The following is a 26,775-nucleotide window of genomic DNA, read 5'->3' as shown; positions in this document are numbered from 1 at the left end:
CATTTTTAATGCTTTTTTATTTGCTTTTCAACAGGCTTTCTTTCCTGAGTCATTTATAGAGGAGCTAAACAAAGGAGGAAAAAATCAATATTACACAATTTCTGCTTTGTTTTTACAATGACTGTAATTTTGGCTTTCCTCTAAGACACCATAGAGGACTTTGCTTTTAAAAGCATTCTTAAAAAAAGTCTTCTATGCTTTCGTGTTCACTTTGAGCCAGACTAAAGATAGTAGTAAAACTAATATTTTAGATAGCGGCTTTAAAGCAAGTTTTAATTAATATTTATCTGTAGGTATTATTTCAGTTATTTTATTCAACTTTTTCCTGTGTGTATGAGATTACGTGTGAGAATCCTTCCAGTTGATTCCTCGAGGGGAATTGAAAAGTAAATTGAGAAAACCAAAGACAAAGGAATTCAAATTTATGATAAGAAAGACTCCCTGTAAGTTTTGTTCATAGCATGAGTTAATGATTATAATTCAGCACCGACTCTTTGATTTAGGACTTTCGCAAACAAGCTCTGGCATATCTTGGTGTGGCAATTTAACACTTTTGTTTCATAGCCCTGCCAGAAGTTTGTGTTCCCACAACATAGGTGGCAAGTTGGCAATATGTTCACAATACGGCTGGCAATGCTTTCATACCTCAGCCACTTCTGTTAGTCGTCCAACCTATTGGCTCAAATCTAACTTCACAGTGAGTTTAAAGTTTGTGTGGGAGTGGTTGAGAAACAGAGGCACAACCTTTTTGGCCCAAAACGCTATGAAATGATAACCTCTATGTGTCGGTGAACCTTGCCGTAATGGTTTAGAGGGTTTGCCAAATGCCAGTCGGTCCCTCTGCAGTTCTTGCCCAAAATTTCAGCAGTGAGTTGTTTTCTTTTGAAAGAGTCAGTGTACAGAAGGAAGCTGGTTTCCTGTTCCTGTTACCATGAAGAAAAAACATAGGAAGTGTAGGCTATTTTGAAATTGCACTTTTCAGTTGGCTGTGAAGCCCAGGAGATGCTTCTGGTTTTATTTCTGTATACACATGAGATAAATTTGACACAATATGAATTGTTGTTTCAAAACTGAGATAGACTTATTTTGTCAGAAGGAACTTTTCTCGAATTCAGTATTTTTTTCCTTTGACATTTTATTCATTTTAGAGAAGGATAATAATTCAGGGGAATTACGGATGCTGACACCAGTACTGACGTGGAGATAGGCCTGTGAAAAGTCTGTTGGAGATGGGGTGTTTGGGGCTGGCCAGCCCCGCTGGAGTATTGATTCCTGGATGCAGTGGGCAAGGCTGTGCTTTCAAAGGGCAGAATGCGTTCAGTTGGTGAGAGAGCAGTGGGAAAGAGGCCAGTTTCTGCGTCTGGCCCTAAATCTGAAGAAGAGGTGCTGAGGGGAAGCCTTGTGGGCTGCAGGAACTGGTGGTGGCTGGGGGAGATCTGGTGCCTGACTGAGAGCGCGCCCGCTTGAGTGGAAAAGTTGTGCCTCATGGAGGTCCGAAAATAATTCCTGTGGGGAAGGATACCCCTCTCAGTCTGAGGCAAAGACTTAAAAGCCTGCTGTAGACGTGTTTACTTTGAGCATAGAACCATTTGAAAACAAAAGTATTGTAATGATGTTACCCTGCTACGCAGCTGAACTCTACTACAGCCGCTCTCTCACTGCCCCTCCTCAAAGGGAAAGGGGGAGAAAATACGATGGAAGGGGCTCAAGGGCTGAGGTAAGGACGGGGAGATCGCTCAATGATTATCGTTATGGGCAGAACAGACTCGGCCTAGAGTGATCAATATCATTTATTGCCTATCACTAGTGGACTAGAACAGTCTTAAATCCCAGAGGCCCACCCAGCATCGCTCCCTGGCTTGGCTCTGGCCAGCAGTGGGTCCCTTTGGAGCTGACTGGAGCTGGCTCTGATCTGACATGGGGCAGTTGCTGGGCTCTGCTCACAGAGGCCACCCCTGCAACCCCCCACTACCAAAACTTTGCCACAAAAACCCAGTACAGTTGCAGTGCTTGACATAAAAATCATTCTGAGGTGAGAAGCTCTTGTATTAAATAAAATTTAAAAAAATATATATCTTCCTTTAAAGGAAGAAGTGCAGAGGAACAGAGGAGGTCTGTAATTCTCAGATACCTCTTTTAGTGAAATCTCCTGTTAAATTCAACAGGGTTAAGACCTTAATCCCCGAGTCTCTCAGAAGAGACCCAGTTCCCATTAAAATGCAGTATGATGTATCTGTGTTATCCTATTGCTCATCCGTCTCACCGAAAATAAATTCGCACTGGGAACTGACACTGGAGAAGGATCCAAGACACGCAGAGTAATCTTTCTCCTGCTATTTAAAGCAGGTGTTCGGGCGGCCTCGTGGGCTGTATTTGTCAACCTCTATTACAACACTGTAAGGCATTAAAAAGCCTAAAGCGTGCCTGGGTTTCCATAGCGTAATTCAGTTTCGGAGCAGAGCTGTTTCTCCGTCCACCGTTAGGTTTTTAGCACCTGGGGAAAGGCTCAGCTGCTGGAGCCCAGACACGCAGGTACCTTGGAGGGCCGTCTCAGCTTTCGGCTCCCTCCGGCCTCTGCAGGATTTGTGAAGCACATGCCTCGATCCCCAAATGTTTCCAATTAAAATAACGCTGTCTAGCGCAGCAGTCTGGGTAAGTTTGGACAGTTGGAGTTCCAGAAAGATTTTGGCAAAAGAGCCTTTTTGGGAAGCAGTTTGGGAGCCCTGTTACGCGAGCCGGGCACGGCTTTAGCTGTGTTTGTGTTCGCAGGCGGTGTGACTGCAGTGGCCTCTCTGATACCTGCGTTAGCTGAAAGAAGACTTTCAGTTCTGGCCATAGATCGGTGCCGAATGTCTTCTGCACTACTTGCCAGTGTATCGTAGCATTCAAGTGATGTCATTTGACTTCAGAAGGACCATAACAGAAACAACTTGTTACTAATAGAGTTGTTGAGGGCGGTAAGGCAAGGGTATGTCAGAAGGGATCCAATATGAAGTCTTACTGAGTGGTGCAGGCCCAGCGCTGAACTCAGGAGTGTGGCTGTATCTTATTAAGAAATTTTAAAGATTTTTTGGATCTAGGGTTTTGAGTGCCTGAGTCCAAACTAAGACACCAGGTTAGTGAAGGATTGCAGACAACAGCAGGTGTAAACCCAGAGGCTAGAACAGTATTATATTAGTTTGGATTTCTGGTGAAGATAATGCAACTTAATGTTAGCATTAAACAGGGTGGTGACAGGTGGTGCTCTGCTCCAAGTACGTAGATCACCACATACGATGTATTCGCCAAGGTTATGTTTTCCAGCTTCTGTTTGTCTAAATGAAATGGTCACTGCCCCCAGCTCCTTTGAGAGATAAGTTCTTGCAGAGTAGCTGCTCATTGCGGTCTGTGCCTCTCGGCAGACACAAGTGCTCTTCAAATAGTGCGAAACTAAAAGCGATGTTAAAGTCAGCTGTTCCTTTTTCTTTACTGCCTCTTCGTACAGATTCGTGAAGATTTTTGGTAGTTAGAAGTGTGCTGGGATTGTAGTTTGCTCTGGTTACGGTTATTTAACCTGAACTGCAATTCCTCTGGTAATTGTTGCTGTATCAGGGTTTCAAAAGTAACAGCTAAATATTGTCCGCTGATGTTAGGGTCAAAGAAACTGAATGTATGCTCTATGCTACATCTATAAGGGGCAACATAAACCACAGGTGTTATACCACAAGTGAGTCATGGTCAGTTCCTGTAGCCTCCCTTACAAGATGGTGCTTAATTGTCAAATCCCCTTGATATCTGTAAGAAAATGCAGGTCATGTCTTTGTGACTTCTAATGTGTGCAGCCACTGATTCCTTTAGTTGATAGTTTCTTTTATCTTTCACTTACTGTGTGTTTTGGGGTCTGATAAGCACGTGGCCAGGGCAGAACCATATTAGAATCAGCCAAACTGCAAGGAAACACTTGAGCTGTGCATCCAGGTCATGGCTCTTCTTCATTCCTGCAAAATTATTCTTTCTTCAGTGAAGTAAAATGGAGGTTAAAGCTGCCTGGCTAATCAAACTGAATAAGATAAAATATTTTAAGGGGAGATGGGAATGAAAGCATTCTTATTTTAATTGTACAAGGGAAGCCTTTTCAGTTTCAACTGCAGAGGGGCATCTGAGAGCAGAAGCAAGGCAGTGCTGCTGTCTGACCTGGTAACCGAGCTGTCACTTAGTCTGGTGGCAGCAAACAGAGCAGTGACAACACCGCTGCGAGGACAGCATCACCGTTTTCAGCTGTTTAACCATCTCAGCTCTGCTCTCTGCCTTCCCAGATATTTTGTAGACAATGAGGAACATGTCTGTTTTGTCAGCTGCTCAGCAAAGCTTAAGCAGGTCCAGCTAAATTCACCTCAGCCTTTGTTGGGGATTCATTTTCTCATTCCTTTCTGAATTGAAAACACGTGTTGGGTAATCCAGCATCGAGATAGGATGGTTCCAGCGTTATCTTTGTCTAATGATTTATTGGTACTTTGTCGTTGTATGATGCTTCTCAGTCAAAAATGCCAAAAAGCGTGGCAAAGATGGCAGACCATGATCCCTCTTAGCCCTCAGATATCTGATAACTGGCACTTTAAGTTGAGCTTTAGCCAGATAGTTTTGATTTGGCTTTATGGGGGTGTAGTTGGGTAATACTGAATGCTGGAATATTGATGCTGCATGCAAGGAAGCTGCTGGCACAGGATGCAGGATTTGAGCTGCAGATTATTATTTAAAGCTCTAGAAAAACAAGCACAAAAGCATAGTCATTTTCCCTGTGTCAGCCCAAATCAGCCCCTGGTTGTGTCAGCCCCTGGTTTAATAAAGCTCAGTTTAAGTGACTACAGAAATGACAAGTACTTATATTTATATACCAATATAAAGCATTTTGCCAGTTTCTGTTTTGAATGAGGTTAGTCTGAAGATCTTAGCTGAAGGTGTGAATCTGTGCTACTGTGGACAGACGTCCCATTAAGTTAGCAACTATGCTTGATTTAAGAGTAAACTAAATAATTCACTTAGATACTTTAAACCTTGTTTTGGAAAATTTTAAGAAGATTTTAAAATCTGTGATTTTTTAATGAAGATCATTCTAACCTGTGCAAAGTGAACACTTCACCTTTTAGTCCTCTGCCTTGTGGAAGGAATTACCGAGTAAGCTTCAGTCCAACCTCGTGGCGCATTGCCTGCATAACTTTCAATTCCCACAGCAGTTAAAATCAAGCCAGCAAAGCTCCTGAAGACTTTCTTTTAAAGGACATACATATAGCAAATGAATGCAGGTGTTGTGGAACCATGACTTCAGATAGCCTCGCAGTACCCTGGAGGGCTTGGGAGGAGTTTTTACGAGACTGGAAACAAGAAATAAGATTCACAAGGGTAAAGTGCAGGTGCAGAGTTTGTCACCTTTAATCACGCATGGCATTGGGAATGCAGACAAAAAGCACCAGGTAGTGGTGGAGCAGCACAGGGGCTGCCGGCAACACCGTCACGGTCCATACCTGCAGGATCTGGTTGTAAGCCCTCTCCTGAAGGGCAGCCACTGCTGCCACGGCCAAGCCCCTCCAGCTGCTGTGGAGCACAGGCGTTTGGTTTAGCCTTAGCCACTGGTGAGGTTACCCAGGCTGATTGTAAGGGATTAATGTGCTTTGTTTTCACCACCAAGTGCCTGGGGCAGAGGTCTCCTGCTGCAGACCGTGGCAATTGTCTTTGGCACGACAAATTGCATCAGATAAATTTGCAAGGGGATGTTTGTTCATTTCCCCAGAAACTTTCACTCCTATCCCTGTGCCTAAAACCATGCTTTGGTCTTAAAGTGCAATGAATACATGCTAATGTATAATATCAAGAGTTAGATATTTTTTTTTCACTCTGCTGTCTAAAGTGTGCATTTAGGCACTTCTTTTTGGTAATTCATTGTAAAAACTGTGTCGTTGCATCTGCTGAAATCTACACGTTTGTAAATTCCTGTTATAAATAACAGCTTATAAATAACAGCTATAAATAACAGCTATAAATAAGTCAGCTTCACACTTAGGAGGACATTGCATCTTTAAATTTCATCCAGGACTTCATTTATAGGAATGCATTGTAATTCCTGTAAAGGATGCAGAACTGTACCAGCTGATAACCCAAATGTTACCATGTCAGCACTGTTCAACCCCAATGTCGTATGTGTTGGCTGCCCTGCTGGAAAAGTCTCTTAATGGTATCTCTTGCCTTTAAACAATAAGGGCTTTTCAGCTAAATTATATCCTGGGGTTCTGCCTTTGTTGTCAGAACATATTAGTAATGGGAGTATTTGGAATTTTAAATCCATTGCTTTTCAAAGTAGGGGAAAAAAATCCCCAAGTCACTGTCCATTTACTCTTTTTTTCCTGTGGATTTTTTTTTTTTTTTGGTGATAGCGCTAAAGGGTTGGGTAAGAACAAGACTGCCTTGTGCAGGGTGTTGTGTGAGTACAGAATAGAAGGGAAGAGCTGTGGGCAGGAGGGAGCAAAGCAGCGGAAGGAGAGAGAGCATGAAGTGGAGGTGGAGGCCACTGGCGGGAGGTAGCTGTAACGTGCAGCCAGCTCGGTGCAGAAAGACAAGGTTTTATTTTGAAGTATTTGCTTCCCATGAATATGCATACACCAATTTCATAGACTATTTTAAGCGAATAATTCTGCATTTCCCTTTTCTTCAAACCTTTCAAAGGGCGACCACAAGCACCGCGGCAGCCGGTGCCACCGAGACCTCCTCTGCAGCCCCAGCCGGGCATATCCCTGCTGCCATCCCGGCCGAGGATACAACCCCCGCGGCACAGGCCTCCCCTCCAGCCTCCTCTGCCCAGACCTCCTCCGCGGCCGGCGCTGCCGGGGTCGGGAGTCGCCCCATTCCTGCCTGGAACGACCGGGATCATCCTGGAGGCTGGAGAGGCAGGGCCGCCGGGCAACCTGTTAATGTCGGGAAGGGGGCGGCTGCGAAGCGTCGATGGCCAGGCTGGGCAAAGCACCATGCCCATTGCTGAAGGCTACGCCGGAGCACCAGGTGAGGGAACCAGACCAGCGGCGAATCACCCTGTGAGACCTACGGACATGCCAGGCCTTCGCTAGGGGGGTGAAACTGAGCTTTACCAGATGCCTGTCAGCCTTCCGTGGACAGCCGTTAGAGCTATTAGAGCCGGGAGTTAGGGCAGAGGTGGTTTGCAAATGGGGCTTGGCAGCCTCCAGCTGGCTACAGAAGTAGGGGAAACTTGGTCAGTGCCAGCTTTGTTGCCTTCGTCAGGGCTGCACAGAGCATGAGGTCAATGGAGCTGATGTAAAATCCTTGGTAACTACAGCAGCCTTTGCCCCTAGGGAAACCTAAATTTAATTTTTTCTTGCTGTAGTGCTTGCAGTGGATTTAATGCATTGTAGTAAGAATTTGGTTTTCTCTGCTGTGACTGCCTCAGTTTAACAATAATCTGAGCATTTCATAGGAAATGTTATTTGGTAGCAATTTTGGTAGGTAGCTTTTTGATAACAAAGGATATTTTTTAGAAGAATGCAGTGATATTTTGTCATAATTTACTCAATTATGTACTGTGTAACACACACTACTTTTGCTTTGTAGGATATCCGAAGTTATCTCCTCCAACCACGGACTCACAGGGTAAGGCAATTGTTTTGCAGAAATGCTTTACACGGGTACTTTATATCGGTCCCTGGAGAGCTGTGGCTGAGAGAACAAAATGACGTTCAGGAAAACCTAACACCTTTGCTACACCTTAGCATTAAAAGAGAGCCTGCATCCTTTGAAAATGTAGGTGTTTTGAGGTTTTAAAAAATATTCATTTGGGGTTATTGTTACTTACTTTGTGCTTTTTTAAGTGTTTATTTCCTAGCAAATGCCAAGACAGACCTTTTTTCCTTTTAAATGAAAAATATCTATTTCTTTCCAATGAATTCAATATTTCTTTAGTAAGAAATTAATACTGAGGCCAATGCTAAGATTTTTGAAGCACTGTTAGTAACTGAGTGCGTGAGTTGGTCCTCCTCATGGGAGAGTTTCTACCTTTGTTAGAATGATGAGGATTTGTGTTCCTGACTTCAGTGAAAGCAGGAGTGTTCCCACTGTCAGCCATCATCTAGGAAGACTTAAAATACAATTTTCTAGGTTTGGTGCGGTTTTATTATAATTTTTAATATCATAATTCACTTAGGGATTTGTATGATAAGCAGCTATATAGCTTGTGTGGGCCATGCTAGTTGGCCTCGATAAATACATGGATCGGCTGCTGCCTGCCCTACAGCCTCACACTCCAGATAGTATCAAACCCCGGGGAGTGGTATCCTGTGTTAAAGTGAATATTCCCACACTTTCTCCAGAAAGAATGATTTCATTTAAGTTTGTTGAAGGAAATATCAGAAATAGATAGAACAGAGGGGCTTTATGGCATCCAAAATCCTACCCCTGGGTTTTATCCTTAACAAAATCACAGATGCACGTCCTGAAGACTAGGCTGGGGACTGACAAGAAGAGGTGTAAAGAGTTGATACTGTAATTCTGATATATATACTTTCTAATTAAAAGTCCTCCATAGCCTCAAAGCAATATTTTTGTGTTTGAGGATTGCAGTAGAGGAAGAACAAGGAGCTATAGATTAGGCTTCTGGAAAGGGATGAGAAGTAAGGAAATGCTCATTTATCTTGTTGCCAGAAAAGCCAATATAAATGTCTAGATCACTGTGATAAATGGATTTCCTGGGGGACTTATTCCACTTTATGCATACTACTGCACTTCGTAGACAGCAGTATTTTAATAAGTTTATGCTAAAACTGTGAACTGTGCACGTTAAACATGTCGAAAGGGCAAGGTGTGGCAGCCAATGTGCACGAGGGCTGCTTGGTGGAACATGTTGCTACAGATGGTGTGGTAGCACTCCGACGTCTACAGAGAGGCAGGCTCAGCCAAGGAGTTCCTTTTCCTGATTTGTGCCCCTGAAGACCTGTCTCAATATAAGATACACCTGCCAGTCTGTCATACTTCACCCAAAATGCCTCGCAAGCCCTGAGGCCAGCTAAGGTGATAGAAAGCAGAGGGTGAGGTATAGCTGTTCGACAAGTAGCTGTTCGACTTGGTGGAGTTGGGGCATTTACACCCGCTGTCCCTGATCATGTAGGTGGTGGCTGCTTATAAACAGCAATGAAAGAGAGCCTTTTGGGGAAGAATTCAGCAGCTAACGGTGTTGTAGAAATTAACAGCTGGGAAAGGGAAGGTTTTGGGTTTGTTGGGGGAGGAACTTAATGCTTAGGTAAGGCACTGAGGAACCTTTAAGACCTAATTCAGGCAGGACCGCAGTTGATGCCTTTGTCAGTCTTCGCCCAGAGCATTTTGTGGTACTGAAATTGTAATCTGAAAGATCAGACCTTCTTGTACTATGATTCCTAAAACAAGGAGCATGTATTGTTAAATTGGCCTTCTGAGTACTCCCTTTCATTTCTCTTTCCCTTTCGTTTCTGTTTCTGACTAGCCTGTTATGTGAAAGCATTACTCAGGAAGAAGTTGAGGGCTCCAGCTCTGTGCTCTGGTATTAAACTAGCCCACGTTAGTGCTTGTCTTGAATGCTGAGGCTTAATTTGCATATTTTCAATAGCACTTCTGAGCTTTCCAGATGCATTAGCCATCTGTTTGGATGCATCTTACAGTATAACTTTGTAGGTAAAGATCTTCAGGGATGTACAAGTGTTAATGAGGTGTGAGGTACAATAATAGGAATTAGCTCTGTTTTCACAAGCAACGAGTTTATGACAAAGGTGAATTAAACATTAGGACCCAAGTGGCTCCACCTAATGCCTTTTGCTACAAAAGGAGTTGAACCAATAGTTACTTAAAGAAACATCATCAGCGAATATTATTGAAGCACGGCAATTTTACAGTCGTGAGAATTTTTCTTTGCTGACAATTGCAGAGGCAGAGTTCATAAATTAGCTGATGAACTGCTCTGGGAACCGATGAGAAAACCCCAGGTCACACAGCTAGGCAAGGACAGAGCCAAGAAGAGGATTTGGACGCTCTGATCAGCATGCAGAGGGTCACAGGGAAAAAAAATTCACTGAAAGCACAAATTGCCTTTCCCTCCCTCCTCCTTCATGCAGTTTGCAGCGTTGGTGGTGTCCCTGACCCTGCAGCTCCAACTCAGGGTGATCGCTCCTCTCTCAGAGGAATTTCTTGTGCAGTGTAATACAGAACACTGCTGAGCTAGTGATGAACCCTTTTGCTGTATGAACGCTGCTGAACACGCCCATGCAGATAAAGGGCTAAGGTGGGTTTGAGCTCTTTCATTCTTACTTGTGTGATACTGAGCCAGCTCCATGTGACTGCAGCCTACAGGACACGTTTCAGATGTAAAAACATGAGTTTTATTGCAATGGAAGACGTGGTGCTGTCAGTGGTTCTTGATTTGAAGAAAGAGTTTACTGAATACCTAAATTACCGAGCTGTGCTTGTAATGAGTTCTCTTGTTTCTTTTGATTGTTTGATGGGGAAGAATATTCTAGTGGGTACACCTTAATGATTTAGTGCGGGGGAAAGCATGTTTGATGTTTTTGAGGGAAATGTCCTCAATTGCACCAGTGGCTGTGCTTTTCTCCTGTTTGTTTGGAAGAACAGCACAATTCGCAGAAGTAGGCTGCAGGCCTGGGTAGGGGACAGACACGTGTGTAAGGGATGGTGGGTCAGCCACAGGGCAGACCTTCCCTTGCCGTGATTTGAAAGAAGTTGTAAGAGCAGAAAGGGCTGAAGCAAAGGAAAGTAGCCGTGTCTTCATAACACCCTGAATGAGTTACTGTCCGTGTCAGAAATGGGGTCACCTCAGCAGAGCTGATGGGCCCTGCTCCACTGAGTGGTGGCTCCTGGGTGTTGCTGTGGCACTGTGCTGCTCTGCATGGTCATCCCATGTTCCTGGAAATGAGGTGTGTTGGGGTCAAACTGAGGAGTTTTTTTTTTTTTTTTAAAAAAAAGAAAGGTGGTGGTGGTAAATTGCTGATATTTTCAGCCCGTTCCTTCTAATTGAAGGTGAAACTTCCTCTCTGCCTCGCAGTTTCTTCACGAGGAGTGCATTTATAGCTCCTGGCTTTCAAATGCTTTGAAATTTTCTTCCTGATTTTTAAAATTTCACAGCGCTAGCTCCTGAAGTGAAAGTGTGCAGTTTCCAAGCCTGGACCTTGCGTAGAGAAACTGAACTTTGATCTCGGGGTGAAGAAAAGCATTTGCAAGCGGGGACATGTAAGGGAAGGCGCTTGGCCCCTGTAAGGATCTGCAAAAGCATTGCTGAGAGCTATCGGTAGGACTTGGGCAAACTTCAAACAGGCACAGCTCCAGTTAGAAAGGAGGAGGAGAGGAGAGCATAGAAACATCGTGACTTTCCTGCACCTCTCTATTTGCCCACTGAACTATCCTACAGGATATTTAGAGGCAGTTAAGATCTCTTCTTTAGACAAGTACGGATAAAACTGAGCTGACGGCTCAAAAAACAAGGCTGCAGATCTGAATGAGACTTCAGCAGCAAACTCTAACAACTATTGAAGCAATCAGTGCCAGTGCAGGAAAATCTAAAGGAAGCTGAGGGGAGGCAGAACAGGAGTCACTTCCCTACCCAGATCCTTAGCTACTGTGAGCTGCAGCTATTGCAAACAGAGAGCAGGGCATTTCTGGGCAGGCTGCAGGAACCTCTCTGAGTCAGCCAGCAAGAAATGAGTTGATGTACATCATCATTTGATGTGAGTCTCAGGGTAAGCTGTGACTACAAAGGCGCTTCCTGTAAGTAGAGTGATGTTAAAGGGCTGGAGCGTTACAGAAGCTCCCTCCTGAAGCAAGCAGACTTCCTGCAATTCATTTTGGTCCTTTTGAATAAACTCATCTTAGCTCACAGGAGCTCTTACACATGTACTGCCAGGTAAAAGGGCTTGTGTCTGCTTTGTGAGCGTGAGACAAAATACTGAATGAGGAGATACCCAAAGATGCACGAGGCATCTGGTTGCTAGACCCCAAGGGAGTTCATGGTGGTTATTTGCCATTTCTGAAGCTGCTGGCATCTTAATGGTCCCCCTGCCTCCGTGCAAAGTTATTCAGGAAAAAAAAAAAACTAACGTAACATTGGTATATTCACATTTTAGGTAAAGTTTTGTCACTTTTTAACTTCTCTATCCAAGTGATATAATCAGAATTGGAACGTTTGTATCACTGCTTGCTGGTAGCACGTCAGATTGAGAGGGAGAGAAACCAGACGTTTATTTTAAAGGCAGCAGAACAAGGAGCAGGGCTGACACAGCACAGAGAGACTTGGATCCTAACCTGAACGGGGTTGAACAGAAGGAGCAGCCGAGGACAACTTTAAGTGTATTCATAGTTTACCTAATTGCCTGATCAAAGCAGCAAGAGCTGACTGCTTCTAGCAGTGTTCCTGCCTTAAGGGAAACCTTTAGAAGGAAGGGAGCTAAAACAAGACTAACATGTGGTTGATCACCAAGACTTGCCTTTATGCCAGTCTGTTCAAAAAGTAAAAACTTGTCCTAATAGTCCAAATTGTATTTCAACAAGTGGTTTTAGCTAGTAAGCAGATAAGACTGTGAAATACTTGTGTCTGTCTGAGCTGCTGAGAAAAGAAAAAAATACAGAACGAAAAATTCCCTGAAAGAGAAGTGCAAAAGAGAAAAAAGCCCCAGACATGATTCTCTTTGTTAGAATACCTAAAAGTGTTACTTGTGTAGATGTTTTTGCTAGCCTTTGGCAGAGAAAGCAGGAGATCTAAGCTGTTCACAGCTTCTCCCCTAGGAAAGCTGGCACGAGCTTCCGACCTTCCGCACTTCTGCTGCCATTGTGATGGTGATACAGAGCAGAGATGCGTGGGGGCAGCCTGAATCCTGGAGCCACTCCGTGGCAGAGCATTGTCGAATTCAGGTGTGGCAGGATGGCTACTTCCAGCAGTTACAAGCCATGCATCTTTTCCTTAGAGGGCAAAAAAGCAGCTCGTAGGTGATGCCAGTTTTCTGGCTCCCCTGCCAGAGCTGGGAGGCCGTAGCCAAGGGGGAAATTTTATGGTGCTCAGTCAATTTTTTTATGGCGAGAAAGCTGGGCCAGCAGAATATATTCTGCTAATTCTGGCACCCTTCAAGTGGCAGGGTTAGGCTGAGTGGAGTATCTGTGGGAGCAGAGACAGTGGGTTATAAACCATCGCAGGGAAAGGCTGTGCTGTCATCCCGAAGTGACCTCAGTCATGTTCTTACCCATTTTAGGACCTGCTACTGCCGCCGCCTCGCTGGTGTCATTCTCTGCTGGGCTCACGCAGAAGCCTTTCTCCAGTGACGTCGGCGTGGTTCACTTCAACAAAGTGCTCGTGAATGACGGGGACTATTACAACCCCAACACAGGTAAGGCAGAGAATGGACCCACGTTGCTGCCAGCTGGGCAGTAGCACCCCATTACCAGCGGTCGATGCCATCTCAGGCGCTGCGGTGCGTCGACCTAAACAAAATCCACGAGTCCATCTAAACCGGATGCAGCAGGGCAGGGGCTTCCTAAGGATGGGGACAGTCACACACGTTGTCCCTGCTGGTTTTCCACAGCTGCCAGTGACACCGAGGCCTGACTCACCACCCTCTCTGCTCTGCCAGCACGACCACTGTGTGCTCCTCACCCCTCCTCAGGCACCTGCGCTATTAGCAGCAGGGAGGCTCCTTACCCACCTGTTTCACTGCAGCTGGGGGAGAGGAGGGCTCCCTGCTTTTGACACAGACTTCAGTGTAAACCACCTCAGCCCCCTCACGCACCCCAAAACACCTCCGCGGGCTGGCTCTTTAAAACTCAGGGCTCTGCAGAATTATGTAGGGCTGTCATGACTTAAGTGTTACGTACCTGTGGTGTTGGTGCTTTCTGCATCGCAAGCCTGGAAAATTTTTAAACTGAATCTGTTTTTTTAAATTTTTAAACTGTATGGGAAGAGTCTGGCTTGTAGCTCAGCACACCCCGTTGCCTTCGTGACCGCTCTCAGTTGGTCAGCTGCCCAAGCTGACCTCATCACAGTCACCTCTGCGTAGCAGCGGACAGCGCGTGCTGTGCTATGTTTGTCTTTGTGCTTAGCGCACTCAGGCCTCTCCGTTTTGAATACCTCAGGAAAGCCCTGCCCGTCTCTCTTCCGCAGGCATCTTCACATCACCGTACGAGGGGCGCTACCTGATCACCGCTGTGCTGGCGCCGGAGCGGGATGAGTACGTAGAGGCAGTGCTGTCCGTCTCCAATGCCAGCGTTGCTCAGCTCCACACGGCTGGGTACAGGAGGGAACTGCTGGAGTATCACAAACCCTACTCGGGGAAACGGACCTGTGGTGGTCCTGGGACATTCCACCTCGTTCTTCACCTCAAAGCAGGAGATGAAGTAAACGTCGTCGTGACAGGAGGCAAACTGGCCTACACAGACTCTGATGAAATGTATTCCACGTTTAGTGGGGTTCTGCTTTATCCTTCCGTTTCCCATGTTTAGGTCCATCGTGGAACAGGAGAGAAGGGTAAGATATTCCGAAGAAATTAAGTGTAATAAAATTCAAAGCTTTAATATATTCAGTTTATATATTTGGTTTCAGTGATGGGTTTATTATCTGTATTGAAACCTTGTCCCCAGTTTTCAGAGACAGCTACAAAAGACCTGTTTCTGTAGCTAAATTAACTCCTTCCCCAAGTCCTTTTTTACCTGTACAAACACAACAAGCAGCTGTTAAACAACAAATACGTTCTCAGTAGACACTTCACTGTGCTCTTGCTATTCCCTATTAAATAGCCTTTGCAGTCTGCTCCCCAGTTTATCTCTGCCAGGGTCCGTGGTGTATCAAAGTTTACATCTTTGCTGCAGTTTCCAGTTGCAGCCAGCTTCTTTCATGTTTTCAATAAAGCAGGGGCAAGAAAGTGAGACCACATTGGACACTGACGATGACTTAGTCCTTGCTTTATTAAAATAATACGGTGGGCCAAGTGCCTTCACATGATTTGTTCAAAGCAATTGCTAACCATGGTGGTGCAAAGCAAAATGATGTTTGTCTGCATCAGTTTTCTCTTTCCCCTAAGGGCCAAATGCAGTGCTAAGAGACGAGTGCCTCTCAGCCCAGTCAAGTGGCAGCAGCAGTGCAAGGAGAACTTAGCCTTGCCTCAGCTTTTCAACGGGCAAGTGTGAGTGTAAGGCACAGTTGCTGCTACTGAAGGGTTTAAACAGTAATTTCCAACTGGTACAGTAAAAAAGACAACCGGTGAAGTGTGATGCTCTTGAGATTCGGGCTTAGTGCTTGAAAATAACAAGACAGGTCAGAGAAATCTCCGAGTCACCTGTTCTTAGCTAGAAAAATGATCATTTTGAAAAGCTTTTGAAAAATTTTACAGTGCTGGTGTCTGGAATTCCTAGAGCATTTGCATTACAAAAGTAGTTCTCTTCTTTGTTGCATTGTAAAAGATAAACCAGAGGAGAAATTGGCTAAAAAGATTATAGGAAAATAGTCTTTTTAGCCAATGCTGTCAAAAGTACAAACCAAGCACTTGCACTGAGTCTTTGTTTTAGCAGCCTCCTGCATCAGCACTTTTCAGTGGGGTTTAACACTCAGCATCTGTCTATACGGATGGAACAACTTGCTTATTAGCTTAATCACATTTGGTGCAACAATGTTTTATTTCTTACACTAGCCATTTCTCAATTGAGAAAACAAAAATAACGTTTTGGCTCTTTGGAGTTAACATTTTGAGCTCTTTCATGGGTGGAAAAAAAAATCTAACCATACTTCAGTAAGAGCAGGGCTTTTCCACTGTCATCCATATCTCACATAAACTGGCCCTCTTTTTCATAGTCTATTCATCACATATAGAGTTGTATTTGTCATAGTGGTTTGTGTAGTATATTTTCCTTCTTACGAATCCAGAACAGCTGTTTATAGCCTCAGAACAAATAAATCCTTTAGGTGAAGGACGAACTCCCCGCGCTGCAAGCAGCACCGTACACTTAGCTGAAGCCTTTCCCCATCTGAGGAGGTCAAATGCAGACTTCACGCCTTTGCTGCATAGTTTTGGAATAGATACTCCCTAATAACCCTGTTTCCAGGCGATGAGATGGGGCCTTCCCACAACAAACTATCACATCCTGGAAGCTGAGCTGCCTCTGAGAAAAGCAGACAGAAAAAGCTTTCTGGCCCCAGAGGAGCTCTGCATCAGTCCCTTTGCAGCTAGGGTTGTGCCGGGCAGGGGTGGTGGGGCGAGCACAGGAAGGAAATTGCGAGTGGATTTTTTTAAAGCGCATGGCTTAGGAAGATCTCCTGGCACCTGGTTTTCAGAAATTGGGGTGTTGCTGATAAGCAGCAGCTAGGGCTGGATGTGTCGTGGAGCAGGAAGGCTGTCTGTGTAGGAGCAGCTGCTTCAGGGACCCGGTGAACTTGCAGAGCCCGGTGAAGGGAGCCACTCCCCCCCCTCATTTCCCTGCACATTTGACTTGATCTGGGCTGGAGCACCCCTCGTTCAAGAGGGGCTCAGTTTTCTTCTGTCCCAAAGCAACAGCCTGCTGCTCTCCCATGCCTTTCTAGGTCTCTGAGTTGGAGGGACAGACAGGAAAGACTTTTTCTTCTGAAAGCTAATTACATCAACCATATATATGTATATATATATTTAACAAATTCTTGTTATGTATGAAAGCCATAGGGGCTCTTTTCCTTTTAGGATATTTTTCACTCTCAAGAAAGCTGTGTTCTCTAAGAAGTTGGCTTCAGATTGTGTGTGACTCAAGTATTGTTACATTATTGTTGCCTGTGCTAAAAATGACTCATGGAAACAAACATAGTGAGCTGAGCGCTTAGGGAGACCTTGCTGGCAAACACCACCTCCTTTTTCTCCACCCCCCTACCTCCAAGTGAGATATTTTTAAGAATCAGCGGTGAAAGTTTAGTGCTAGAGGTACAAACGTTTCATCACCTAATTCTTACCTGACTGCTCCGGTAGGTTTCTAAGCCCAACACACGCACCCTCATGAGCCCAGTTCTGCTGTTGGACGGGGTTCTCTTCTAACAGAAAGCTTCTCCCTGTGCCCAGGATCTGCTGCTGACGATGCTGGGATTGTTTGAACCCATACAACGCAACATAACCAGGATCTATACCTGGTTGTAAAGCACCCTCTAAGGTATGTCACAGCAGGACCCAGTCTGAGGCATATTTTGAGAACAGCTTTTAGACCTAGCTCCCCATCCACCATCTCTAGCAGCACAGTGGTTGAAGCTATGAACTCTGATGAGGAACCACTGCCTTGCTTCTTTGGTAATTGCTGTAATCAGGGTAAGTGGCTCATTTTCTCTTAATAAAGTTACCTTACTGGAGCGTTCAAGGTGGACTATTCACCCTGCTGGGCAGACTGCAGTGCTGCAGCCCCTGAACAGCAAAGGGAGGAGGGATCAGACTGCCAATTGCTGCCTCAGTCAGTGCTTGGTTAAAACGATCCTTAAATTTAGCAGCAGCTGGAAGAGACTCAGGCACAGATGAATTCATGGGCCTACTGAGGATTTGTTCTGTACGAAACAGCTCAGCTTCAAAGGAAAGGGGTGAGAGCACTGCTCAGAATACCCCGAACCCACCAACAGGGTTTCACATCTTCAGTGGGAATCAGAAACAAACCAAGGAAATAGCCTGCACTGAAAGAACCTTTTCACACTGTTGGTTCATTTAGCTACCACATAGAAAAGCATCCACTACCTCAAATAGGAAGCATCTGAAAATAAGAACACCTTAAAAAAAAAAAAGTGTAGGTTGAAGCGCTAAGGCAGGTACACTGCATGTTTCACAAACCGGTGGTACCAGCCAGAGAGAGACCGACTGCCCTGGCCAAACACAGCGCATCCTAGAGCAGACGGGAAGGGCAGCAGAGAGCCATTAAAAATCAATCATAGCACAGAAAATCATAGGAAAGCTTGGAGCAAAGCGGGACTGCAACTTTCCATCACAAAACGTGAAACTACCTCATTATTTTCATTTGCCATTTAGACTTCGGAGACAGTGGAGACATCACTCTGCTGAGCACTTAAAGCAGTGGCTGCGTGCCATGGACGTCTCCACCAACTTCCACCACGTCACCTTTCAACCTACCCCAGGTTACTTGCAGCAACTTTGTGCAATTTAGCAGACAGAGGAGCTAGTTAACTTGGTGGAGACAGCCAGCCACTCCAGGAACATTACAAACAGCCAAAGATGTGCACCTGTAAGTAGAAGGCATGGGAAGGCAACTTGGCCCAAAGCATACGTGAGCACCCTTTATAGCTTTAAAAGGCTCAAATGTGCTGGGAATGCAAGGTAAAGGGCTCCTTAACCGCAAGCAGATTAGCCTCAGGAGGGAACTGGTTCCCAAGGCTGCAGCCTGCATTTGGAAGCAAGTTACAGCTGCTAAGTCAGTCCTTACGGTATGGCATGGTAGTGGATACGAATGGTCCACCAAAACCACAAATGCACTCACGCAGCGTCAGCTTGGAGATGTGAGGGACGTTTGCTTCACTGAGACACGCACCGCAGGTACACTTTGGCTCCCAGAGAAAGGTGCAGAGTTCACGGTGTCGAGCTACCGGGAACACCTGGGGCCGCGTCCTGTCATCACAAGGCAGACTTGCATGCACCGAACCTCCTGCAATGTACCCTGCAGATGTTAGACAAGATGGAAAAGAACTGCTCTGCCAAGTTGTTGTACATGGGAGACTTCAAAGAGCATCTTATAACACGTTCATACATAAGCAGGTTTTGGCATTTATCCGTTTTGCTATCTTGATTGTAAAAAAAAAAAAGTAATTTTTCAAAGTGCATTTGAGCATATGCTTTGTTTGTGCATGTATACATGGGTGTACAGGGTCTGATACCTAAGAACATGAGGAAAACTGTTTGATGGAAGGAAGCCAACTGCTGACATGTCCAAATAAAGCCTGCCTGTTTTGTGATGTCTTGATACTCTTTTGCTTTCCGGTGAGTACAGCAATACTGTAAGCCAAAACTTCTGCTCTTTCCTCCACCACCTTTAAAATTTCAGTTTCTGGCTTCGTAGCCAAGCCTGCATGTATGGGTTAAGTATTTAATTCAGTCTCAGGCGTTGTTATATAGGGTTTGTGATAGACAGCATAGAAGTTCTGCCAACAGACTTCCTCATTCAGTGCCCTGATTCCTGGTTATTTCACTCCCCAAAACTTTTGGGGATGAAGTAGTATCAGACAAAATATTAGGGCAGAGAACAGAGGTTAGGAACGAGGAAAAGGCAGGGGAGGAATGAAGGAGGAGTGATTGGGAAGAACCACGAAGTGCCTTGATTCTCAGTGCTGGGGTAAGCACGACGTGCAGCTACCTGCTCCTTCACACGGACTTTAGCAGTACGAGGTGAAAGTTTAGTCAGAACTTTCTGTCCCCACTCTCTTAGAAGTGAGGACTTGCACTTGTAAGCACATGTAGCACTCACAAGGAGGTGGCTGAGCATTACTTCTAATTACCCCAATGCACCGTTAACCATACCTTGTTGGAAGATCTGTGTGAATGCAAGGCATTAATTAGCCCCCATCCTCGCTGTCGTGCAGCTCAGCATCCATTCTCCCAGAGCCATGCTGTGGGCTGCCGCTGTTTGGTTGGGAGACCCTCACGCAGCCCTGGGCCTCCAGTCCCAGCCACAACCACTTTGGCCCTTAAGAAAACACAGCACAGGGTTATACTGGGGGCTCCGGAGTGTTCCTGCTGTTCTTTGCTACAGCCCCGGCCTCCTGAGCCATTGGAGGGTTGTTGGGCATCTCGGGCATGGGACAGAAACATCGCTGTGGTTTTGGTTGCTGTGACTAGGGCAAGGAGGGAGAAGTGAGCGTTGGCATGCTTTGAAAGCACGCTGCACAGAAGCAGAAGCCCGTGCCAGAGATAAGGCAGCGATAAGCCCTTGCTGTGCCCAACAGTGAAACCCCCAGAAGCTGTGGGCCCCTACGCCTCTCCCCCCACACGGTGTGCAGGAAATCTGCTCAAAAGAGAAGCAGCTGTACGCGTGGCCTCCCAGTGCCCTCAGCATACGCACTAAATGAGGTAACACTAGAGAGGGCATCCTGCACACACACAGTGTCCATTGCTGGGATCAGGCTTTATGACAACGCTGGGCCCTCACATAGCGATGCCATCACTGCAATACGTGGGATTTAATCCCACTGCAGTAGTGGGATTTAAGGGACACAAACCTACAGCAGCCCCCACCCCTCACCATCTCCCTGCCTCGAAGCCCACTCGCTGGGAAGAGTTGCAGCATACCAGAGTTTTCGAGGGGATGGTTGCCAGGGCCCGTGAAGGGCAGTAGGAAGTCAGCAAGCCGCAGATGAGGCTCCCTGCTGGCACCTGAGGCCCTCAGAGAAAGGTGACTGGTCCTCCAGCAGTCTAAAGGAGCTCATGGCACAGCTGGAGGTCAGAGATGCCCCTAGGTCTAAGACAATTGCTCCAAGACAAAGCTATCCATCCACCAAGAACAGGGTAAGATGGATACAGGAGAAACCATTTAAGCACAGACAATATTCCTCTATCAAATTTGAACATTTGGCATGCACAGGACTTGCCTGCCCTTTGTTGCGCACTGCACACCAAAAAAGAGAGCTGAAACTTAGGTGTGAAAGATGGGCAGTGATGAAAGCGTTGGTATGAAGAGTGAAGTGACGTAGGTGTGAAGAGAAGGGCACACGGTATGGAGCAGAATCACAGGGGAAACTAAATAGAAGTGGAAATTGTGCTCCTGCAGCAGGAGATAAAACTCTAGCACCAGGCTCTGTACCTGGACAGGAGAGCCAACGTGTAGTGGGAGCAGCAATACAAATGGTACACCTGCACAGCAGAGGGATCAGAAGACACAATATGATTTACACTTCCATGCAGATCTATCATACATTTCTATGCGATAGAAATCATTGGGTTTTCTTTGCTTTGAAAGGAAAGTGTTAGCTTGGACGGAATGAGGATGAAACACCAAACTAGGGCAGCAAGTGCTCACGCTATGTAGCCGCAGTATTTTCTTGAAGGCAGCTTGCGTATTCCTGAGATGTGTCTATGACTATAGTGCATCTGTTACCTCATGTTCTACATTAACAATGCATGCTTAGCTTTCCTTTTAGTTATAACCTAATACTGGTATTGGCAGACAATGTAAATTTGATTACAGCAATTATTTATCAGCTGTATAAACACTTCAGGAGTAAACCAAGTGTGAGAGAAAGCAAATGTCATAGTCCTTAGAGCAACTCAAAATGTAAAGATATGAATACAATTTAAATAAATCCACATTTACTAGTTTAGCAATACAAGAATGGAACTCGTAAGCACAAATTGAAGAAAAAATTAGTTTAAGTTTGTTTATTGTGATAACATTGTTCTGAACATCAATAAACATTGCACTGAAGTATGGGTTACTGTACCCAAGATAGTCCAGTCTTAACAAAAACCACTATATCGGTATGGTCACAGATTTGACAGTTTTAAACACACTACCTTATTAGTGATTGGGTTGCTTGAATAATCAGATATTTCACTTCTTCAACATAAAAATGGAACAAACTAATGAAGAGAGTTTTCCTATCCTCAAACTCAACCAAAACGTAACTTTCATCTGGAAATAATTAACACTGCAATAAAGAAATCCAAACAATTCCATTCTATTCAGCAGAATTCAACTTTGGAAACTAAAACTTCTTTAGGCAAAAGTGACACTTCAAAGGCATCTCAAATCCATTATCTATTTTTGATGTTTCATTATGAATATGCACTATAGTCATTTAAACAACTCATTCATATGACAGCATCTTCTGGAAGACTTGTATGAAATATTAACATGAAATCTTATTTTTTGTCTTTACCATAAGAGGATTCAGAGTTTGCTTCAGAAGTTCCATAACTGAGTCAATACAAGTGTTAAAACTTTTCCAGCTGAAAAAAAAATATTTGAAGGAATATACTGATGACAGGAAGCTGAGGATACACGAGCCATATTGCACATGCAGTTGTATAATGTTAGGGGTTAAAGCCCAACCTTTTGAAGTACAAGCATGTTTTGTACAGTGTAAAACGATGAATCCAGAAATGTGCACAAGTTACTGATCTTAAAATCATTATAGAAATGGGAAACGTCCAAGTCACTAACAAGTTCTGAATTGCAATGTTCCTTTATTAATCCCCAGACAGGTATCGTTGACTCAGCTTTTGACATGCTTCCAACGCTAAGAGGATCTGCATCTTCAACAACACAGTCTTAACAGGGATGTGTGCGCGCCTGCAGACACACACACTTAGAAGTTCCTCTTTCATAGAAAGAATGATTTCACTTGCGCTAGTTTTGAATACGCATAGCACAGCTTGTTCTCAAACATTAACTTCAGGCCACTTCTCTTAATTAAACTAACAATAGATAGGCAAATGCATAATTTTTATAAGCCCCACTTCATATTAATATTGCAGCACAAGCCTACGGTTTGATAGCAATGAGATGTCTTCTCTAGTCAATAAAGTGCCCAACAATCCAAATCATGTAGGTACACAATGACAGGTACAGTACCCCAAATTCTGTCCCTAAGCAGGGTTAACAAACAGTCTGAACAAAGCTTCAAATACAAGTCAATTAAAAAAAAACAAAACCACCACAACCTACTTGTATCAGGAATACTCAAGAAATCTTTTACATTTTATCAAAACCCAAATATCAAAACTGTTACAGAGATTGAAAAGCAATTTTTTTTTTAAACTAAGCAACTTTTTGGACATCCCTATACTGCAAAATAAGAGGTCAGCAGAATGGGGAGCTCTTTGCAGCCACACCCATACCACACCAGCTTAAATTACACGCATTTGGAGATGGACCTGATACCATTTCTCCACCCCGCCCATTTATCCAAGTCCCCACCTTAAAATCCATAGCTTGTCTTTATGACAATCCAAAAAGATGAATAGGATTTAAGTGAAAAAAATTTCCTCAGTAAAAATTAGCAAAACACAGCCAAACCTTAGTAACAATCTGCACAACTTAGAATCCCATCTCTGGTAAAATTTATCTTTCTGGAAGTGGGTTTTTCTTTTTTTTTTTTTTTTTTTTTTATTTTTTCCAAAAATCTGTGTAATACCAAGGCCACCAAGAATACATTAAGGATGGTAAAGAAAATTTTGTCATCCACAAAGGACTGTTTTAGGAGAGGCAGCTTCACTCCCTTCATGAGAGATGGAATTAAAATATTATGTTGGGTTCTTATAAATTTTGAAGTATTTAAGTGACTTAAAAGCTCAAATTCTGTTAATTTTCAAAGCACTTAGTGATCATGAGAATTTCAGTTTCTACGGAATTTTATGGAATAAAAGGTAAGGAAATAAAGGAAAAATATACGGAATGATGTTTGCAAGCTTCTGACAGTGCAAAAAAATGCAGTACAGCAAAATGTGCTTTGAATTTAATCCATCAAATATACTTAAACACTGAGTAGTTTGGTGACAGGAGCAAGAATTCGTTGAAACAGTCACGAAATGTCTTGTTCTCACTGCGTAAGAACAAGAAGGATGCCTTTCAAGTCACTTAACATGTATGGCACAGTGACAGGCAGGTGTATTTCCTTTCCCAACTTCATACTCCTGCTTTGAAAGAGAGGTTTCATGTTGACCCTGTCCCTCTCCCCTTCTTTTCTAAGGTTTTATAGTCACAGGAATACACCGGAATTTTATCAGAAAAAAAAAGAATACAAAAATTATTGCCCCCAAGTAGTTCACCAGTTGTCTAGCACTAGGCTGGTGTTATTTCAGAACATAGAGTTAAGACTCTAATCTATTAAGTTTAAGGCCTGATAAAGAAAATATTCCTGGGGGTGGGGCAAAATCCTCTGAGCGCGCTCTTTTATGGGTAGTGAAAGAAAGAAAGATCCTCTCCTGCTTTCAGGCCATGTAAGCCGAAGCAGAGGGGCCTGCCCAAGCCATGTTTCTATCAAAAGCAGCTCTGGCTAAGCACCGCAGCAGTAGCCGTACAAGTGCCTGCTCAAGATCACTCACACTTCCCTGCGCAGGAGCGTGTAGCCACTGGGAGCTGTGTGGGGAGAAAGCTTGGCCCCGGAGCCTGGTGGAAATTCTGGAGGTGGCCGCCTTGGTGGGATTGTTAAGGCACGGCCTCAGGAACTTGCTTAAGGAGTGACAGGAATGACTCTGTACCACAGAAAGCCTGGGACTGAAATATAAATGACTGTAGGCCTTAAGCCATCTGGGCTGGAAACATACAATTCTCACCACAGACCTGTCCTAAGGAGTTTAAATGTACCAACCCAACTTAAAAAGCAGAACTACCTTTGTTTTCAAGTATTTTTGGAGAGAGAAATACTAGCTGTTTTCACAGCTGATAAACACTAGACTTGGAATGCAATTTGTTCACAGGCTCTTGATCTGAACCTTAGAAATGACCAGCATGATGCTTACAAATAAACCAAAAGGAAAAAAAAAAGAAAAAGAAAAAAAGTTTTATTCTGCTCTGCAGCATTTAACCATTCTCATACCTGGAATCCCACTACTGAGCTGCATTTCCTTCCAGCTAGTGAAAACCTGTAATACAGAATTCCGGAAAGACCTGCAGTAGATAATTAAAAAATTAAATACATCATTTTTTTTTTTTAGTATAACAATTCCCTGAATATAATCTGTACATACTTTTTACTGGCCTACATAGCATACACACACACATGAATCTCCATAATGAAAAAAATTAAAATGCCAGCTCCCCAACTCTAACAGAAACGTTCAAGATTTCTTTTGGAAATTTAACATGAAATAGTGCAGCCTGAAAGCAACAAAAGCCATACAAGTATCTGAAGACAACTTTCAATTTAACAAGATAATTAAATAGTTTAAGCATTGCATATAAAAAAAGAAGCAGAATTAGTCTGAGCATTAATTGTACAAGCACAGTCTCGTACATGTGACAAAAGGCATATTTACATTTAAAGATGAATTTTATGTCTTCAGACTGTCAGGCTAGTAATATCTATACACTTTCTGTATTTTAGCTGAGAAAGAGCACACTGGGTCTTAGGTTCTGGCTCCTCTGCAAAATGGCCTAATTGCCCACCTGAACATTAGACCAGGTTTTTTATTAATAGGTCTGACATTCTATTTGGCAGTTTCCATATACTTTTTGGCTTTGTTTTAGAAAATATACTATTAAGACTAATACAAAAAAAAAATCTATGCTTACAATAAGGTCTGTATTGATGAAAATGCAAAGTCACTCAGCATTTAGTTGCCATGAAGCACTTGGGTACCACGGCCATCAATGACAGGCCAATTTCAAGTGCCTTAGTACAGGTATATAAAGACAAGCAACACAGACAAACAATATTACAAAAAAATAACAAAAAATGGACAGTAGCTTTGCATTTTCTTCGTCTTACACCAACGGAGTTAAAGTGATTTCTTTAGTAAGACTTATGGTACCAGTATATAAATTAGCATCTTCATTAAGAAAGTTCTTCACATTTAAACTGAAGTTGAGTAGCTGAACATGAAATTCCGTTTCTAGGTGAGAAGTATTTTTCAAGCCAGATCTTCCATGTTAAGGTCAGGAAGAGGTTCTCTCCAATAGCAAAAGGAGCTGAATTCTGGGCATGGAAATGCAGAACTCTGTTCTTTATTAAGCAATGGGAACACATATTCCACAAGCTCACTTAGTCTGTAATACCTATATTAAAAAAAGAAGAAAGACCATTATTTAACAGTCTAGTCACTGTTAACTCTAGCCAAAAATGAGCTTTAGAAGTCTAGACCAGAAAACTATAGTCAAATAAGGTATAACTACTGCAGAAGCAATTTTCAATTTTATTTTGCCAGCTTACTTTTCTTTTCAAGAAGTTTCAGTTATGTATCCAAAGTGGTAAGTCTCTGGCAAATAAATTTTTCATGTATCACATATAACAGAAGATCATAAGGAATCATCATGGTCACAACTGTAATTATTTTGTAATCTCATTCCCAAGTACTCTATTATTTCTCTAACTGAAATAATAAAAATGCTCTTACGAAGATTTGTTTCCTTTAGTCCGTTCTTGGATCAGTTCACCCTTTGGATTCACAGTAAATATTCTGCAGTCTGGAACTCCCACTTGCATGTAGGCATACACATCCTGTGAAAAGCATGAACAAACGCACATGCTTTAACACTTTCTTATTGAATGTGATATACCGAACAAATTCTTGAAGGAATAAGAAAACAGATTTAAAAGCTGATCCAATAGCATACAGCAAAATTCCCGAAAACAAATAAACAAAAACCACACATTGTAACAAAGCATCTCCCCCACCCCCACCCCTCAAGTCTTATTCTCAAGCCTTGGACCACAAATATGCACCACAAAATCTATACCACACAGTACTACTCGTACTACTCCTTGTGACAACATTCCTCTTAGGAATACCCCTTCTCTCGAGCTCAATTACAATAGCACTGAGCTGCAGAGAAAGTACAGGAACTGTGTGATAGGAAAAAAGATTCAAGCCTGAGGAGTATTGAATTCCCCTAGGTTATAATGCTGTCAAAACTGCTGAAAAAATATAGAAAGGTGTTAGGTATTTAGTTAAATGCTGGGAATCCTAATACATCTGTGTAATCTTTTTCCTAAAGGAATTCTAAAGCTATAGTTTTTATTTAAGAATCTGCATGGCCAAATCCATAGAAATAGCAGTGTCCCATTCCCATATTCAAACTTATATAGGCACAAAAAGAAAAGCCTATTTCCCTTCCCTCCCAAGT

At 43.6% G+C, this 26,775-nt stretch overlaps 2 protein-coding genes across 6 annotated transcripts in view; one reads left to right on the top strand and one right to left on the bottom strand.

The window, feature by feature from the left end:
- The window catches only part of EMILIN2 (elastin microfibril interfacer 2), a 40,379-nt gene extending 21,427 nt beyond the window's left edge, over nucleotides 1-18,952 (top strand). Inside the window, exons 5-8 of the mRNA XM_040550130.1 lie at nucleotides 6,697-7,029; nucleotides 7,594-7,632; nucleotides 13,257-13,391; nucleotides 14,162-18,952. Of these exons, the coding sequence (XP_040406064.1) occupies nucleotides 6,697-7,029; nucleotides 7,594-7,632; nucleotides 13,257-13,391; nucleotides 14,162-14,499 (845 nt within the window). The 3' untranslated portion in view covers nucleotides 14,500-18,952. The remainder of the gene's footprint in view (nucleotides 1-6,696; nucleotides 7,030-7,593; nucleotides 7,633-13,256; nucleotides 13,392-14,161) is intronic.
- Nucleotides 18,953-21,356: 2,404 nt separating this feature from the next.
- The window catches only part of LPIN2 (lipin 2), a 46,674-nt gene continuing 41,255 nt past the window's right edge, over nucleotides 21,357-26,775 (bottom strand). For all 5 annotated transcript variants that reach the window (XM_040550135.1, XM_040550133.1, XM_040550134.1 and 2 more), the window contains 2 exons: nucleotides 26,046-26,149; nucleotides 21,357-25,707 (listed from right to left, as the gene is read on the bottom strand). In XM_040550135.1, coding sequence (XP_040406069.1) covers nucleotides 25,563-25,707; nucleotides 26,046-26,149 — 249 coding nt within the window. In that variant the 3' untranslated portion in view covers nucleotides 21,357-25,562. The remainder of the gene's footprint in view (nucleotides 25,708-26,045; nucleotides 26,150-26,775) is intronic.

This window comes from Cygnus olor, chromosome 2 (assembly GCF_009769625.2).
Source record: "Cygnus olor isolate bCygOlo1 chromosome 2, bCygOlo1.pri.v2, whole genome shotgun sequence".
Taxonomy (NCBI): Eukaryota; Metazoa; Chordata; class Aves; order Anseriformes; family Anatidae; genus Cygnus; species Cygnus olor.
The sequence above is the reverse complement of the archived record's forward strand: the minus strand, read 5'-3'. Positions and strand labels throughout refer to the sequence as shown.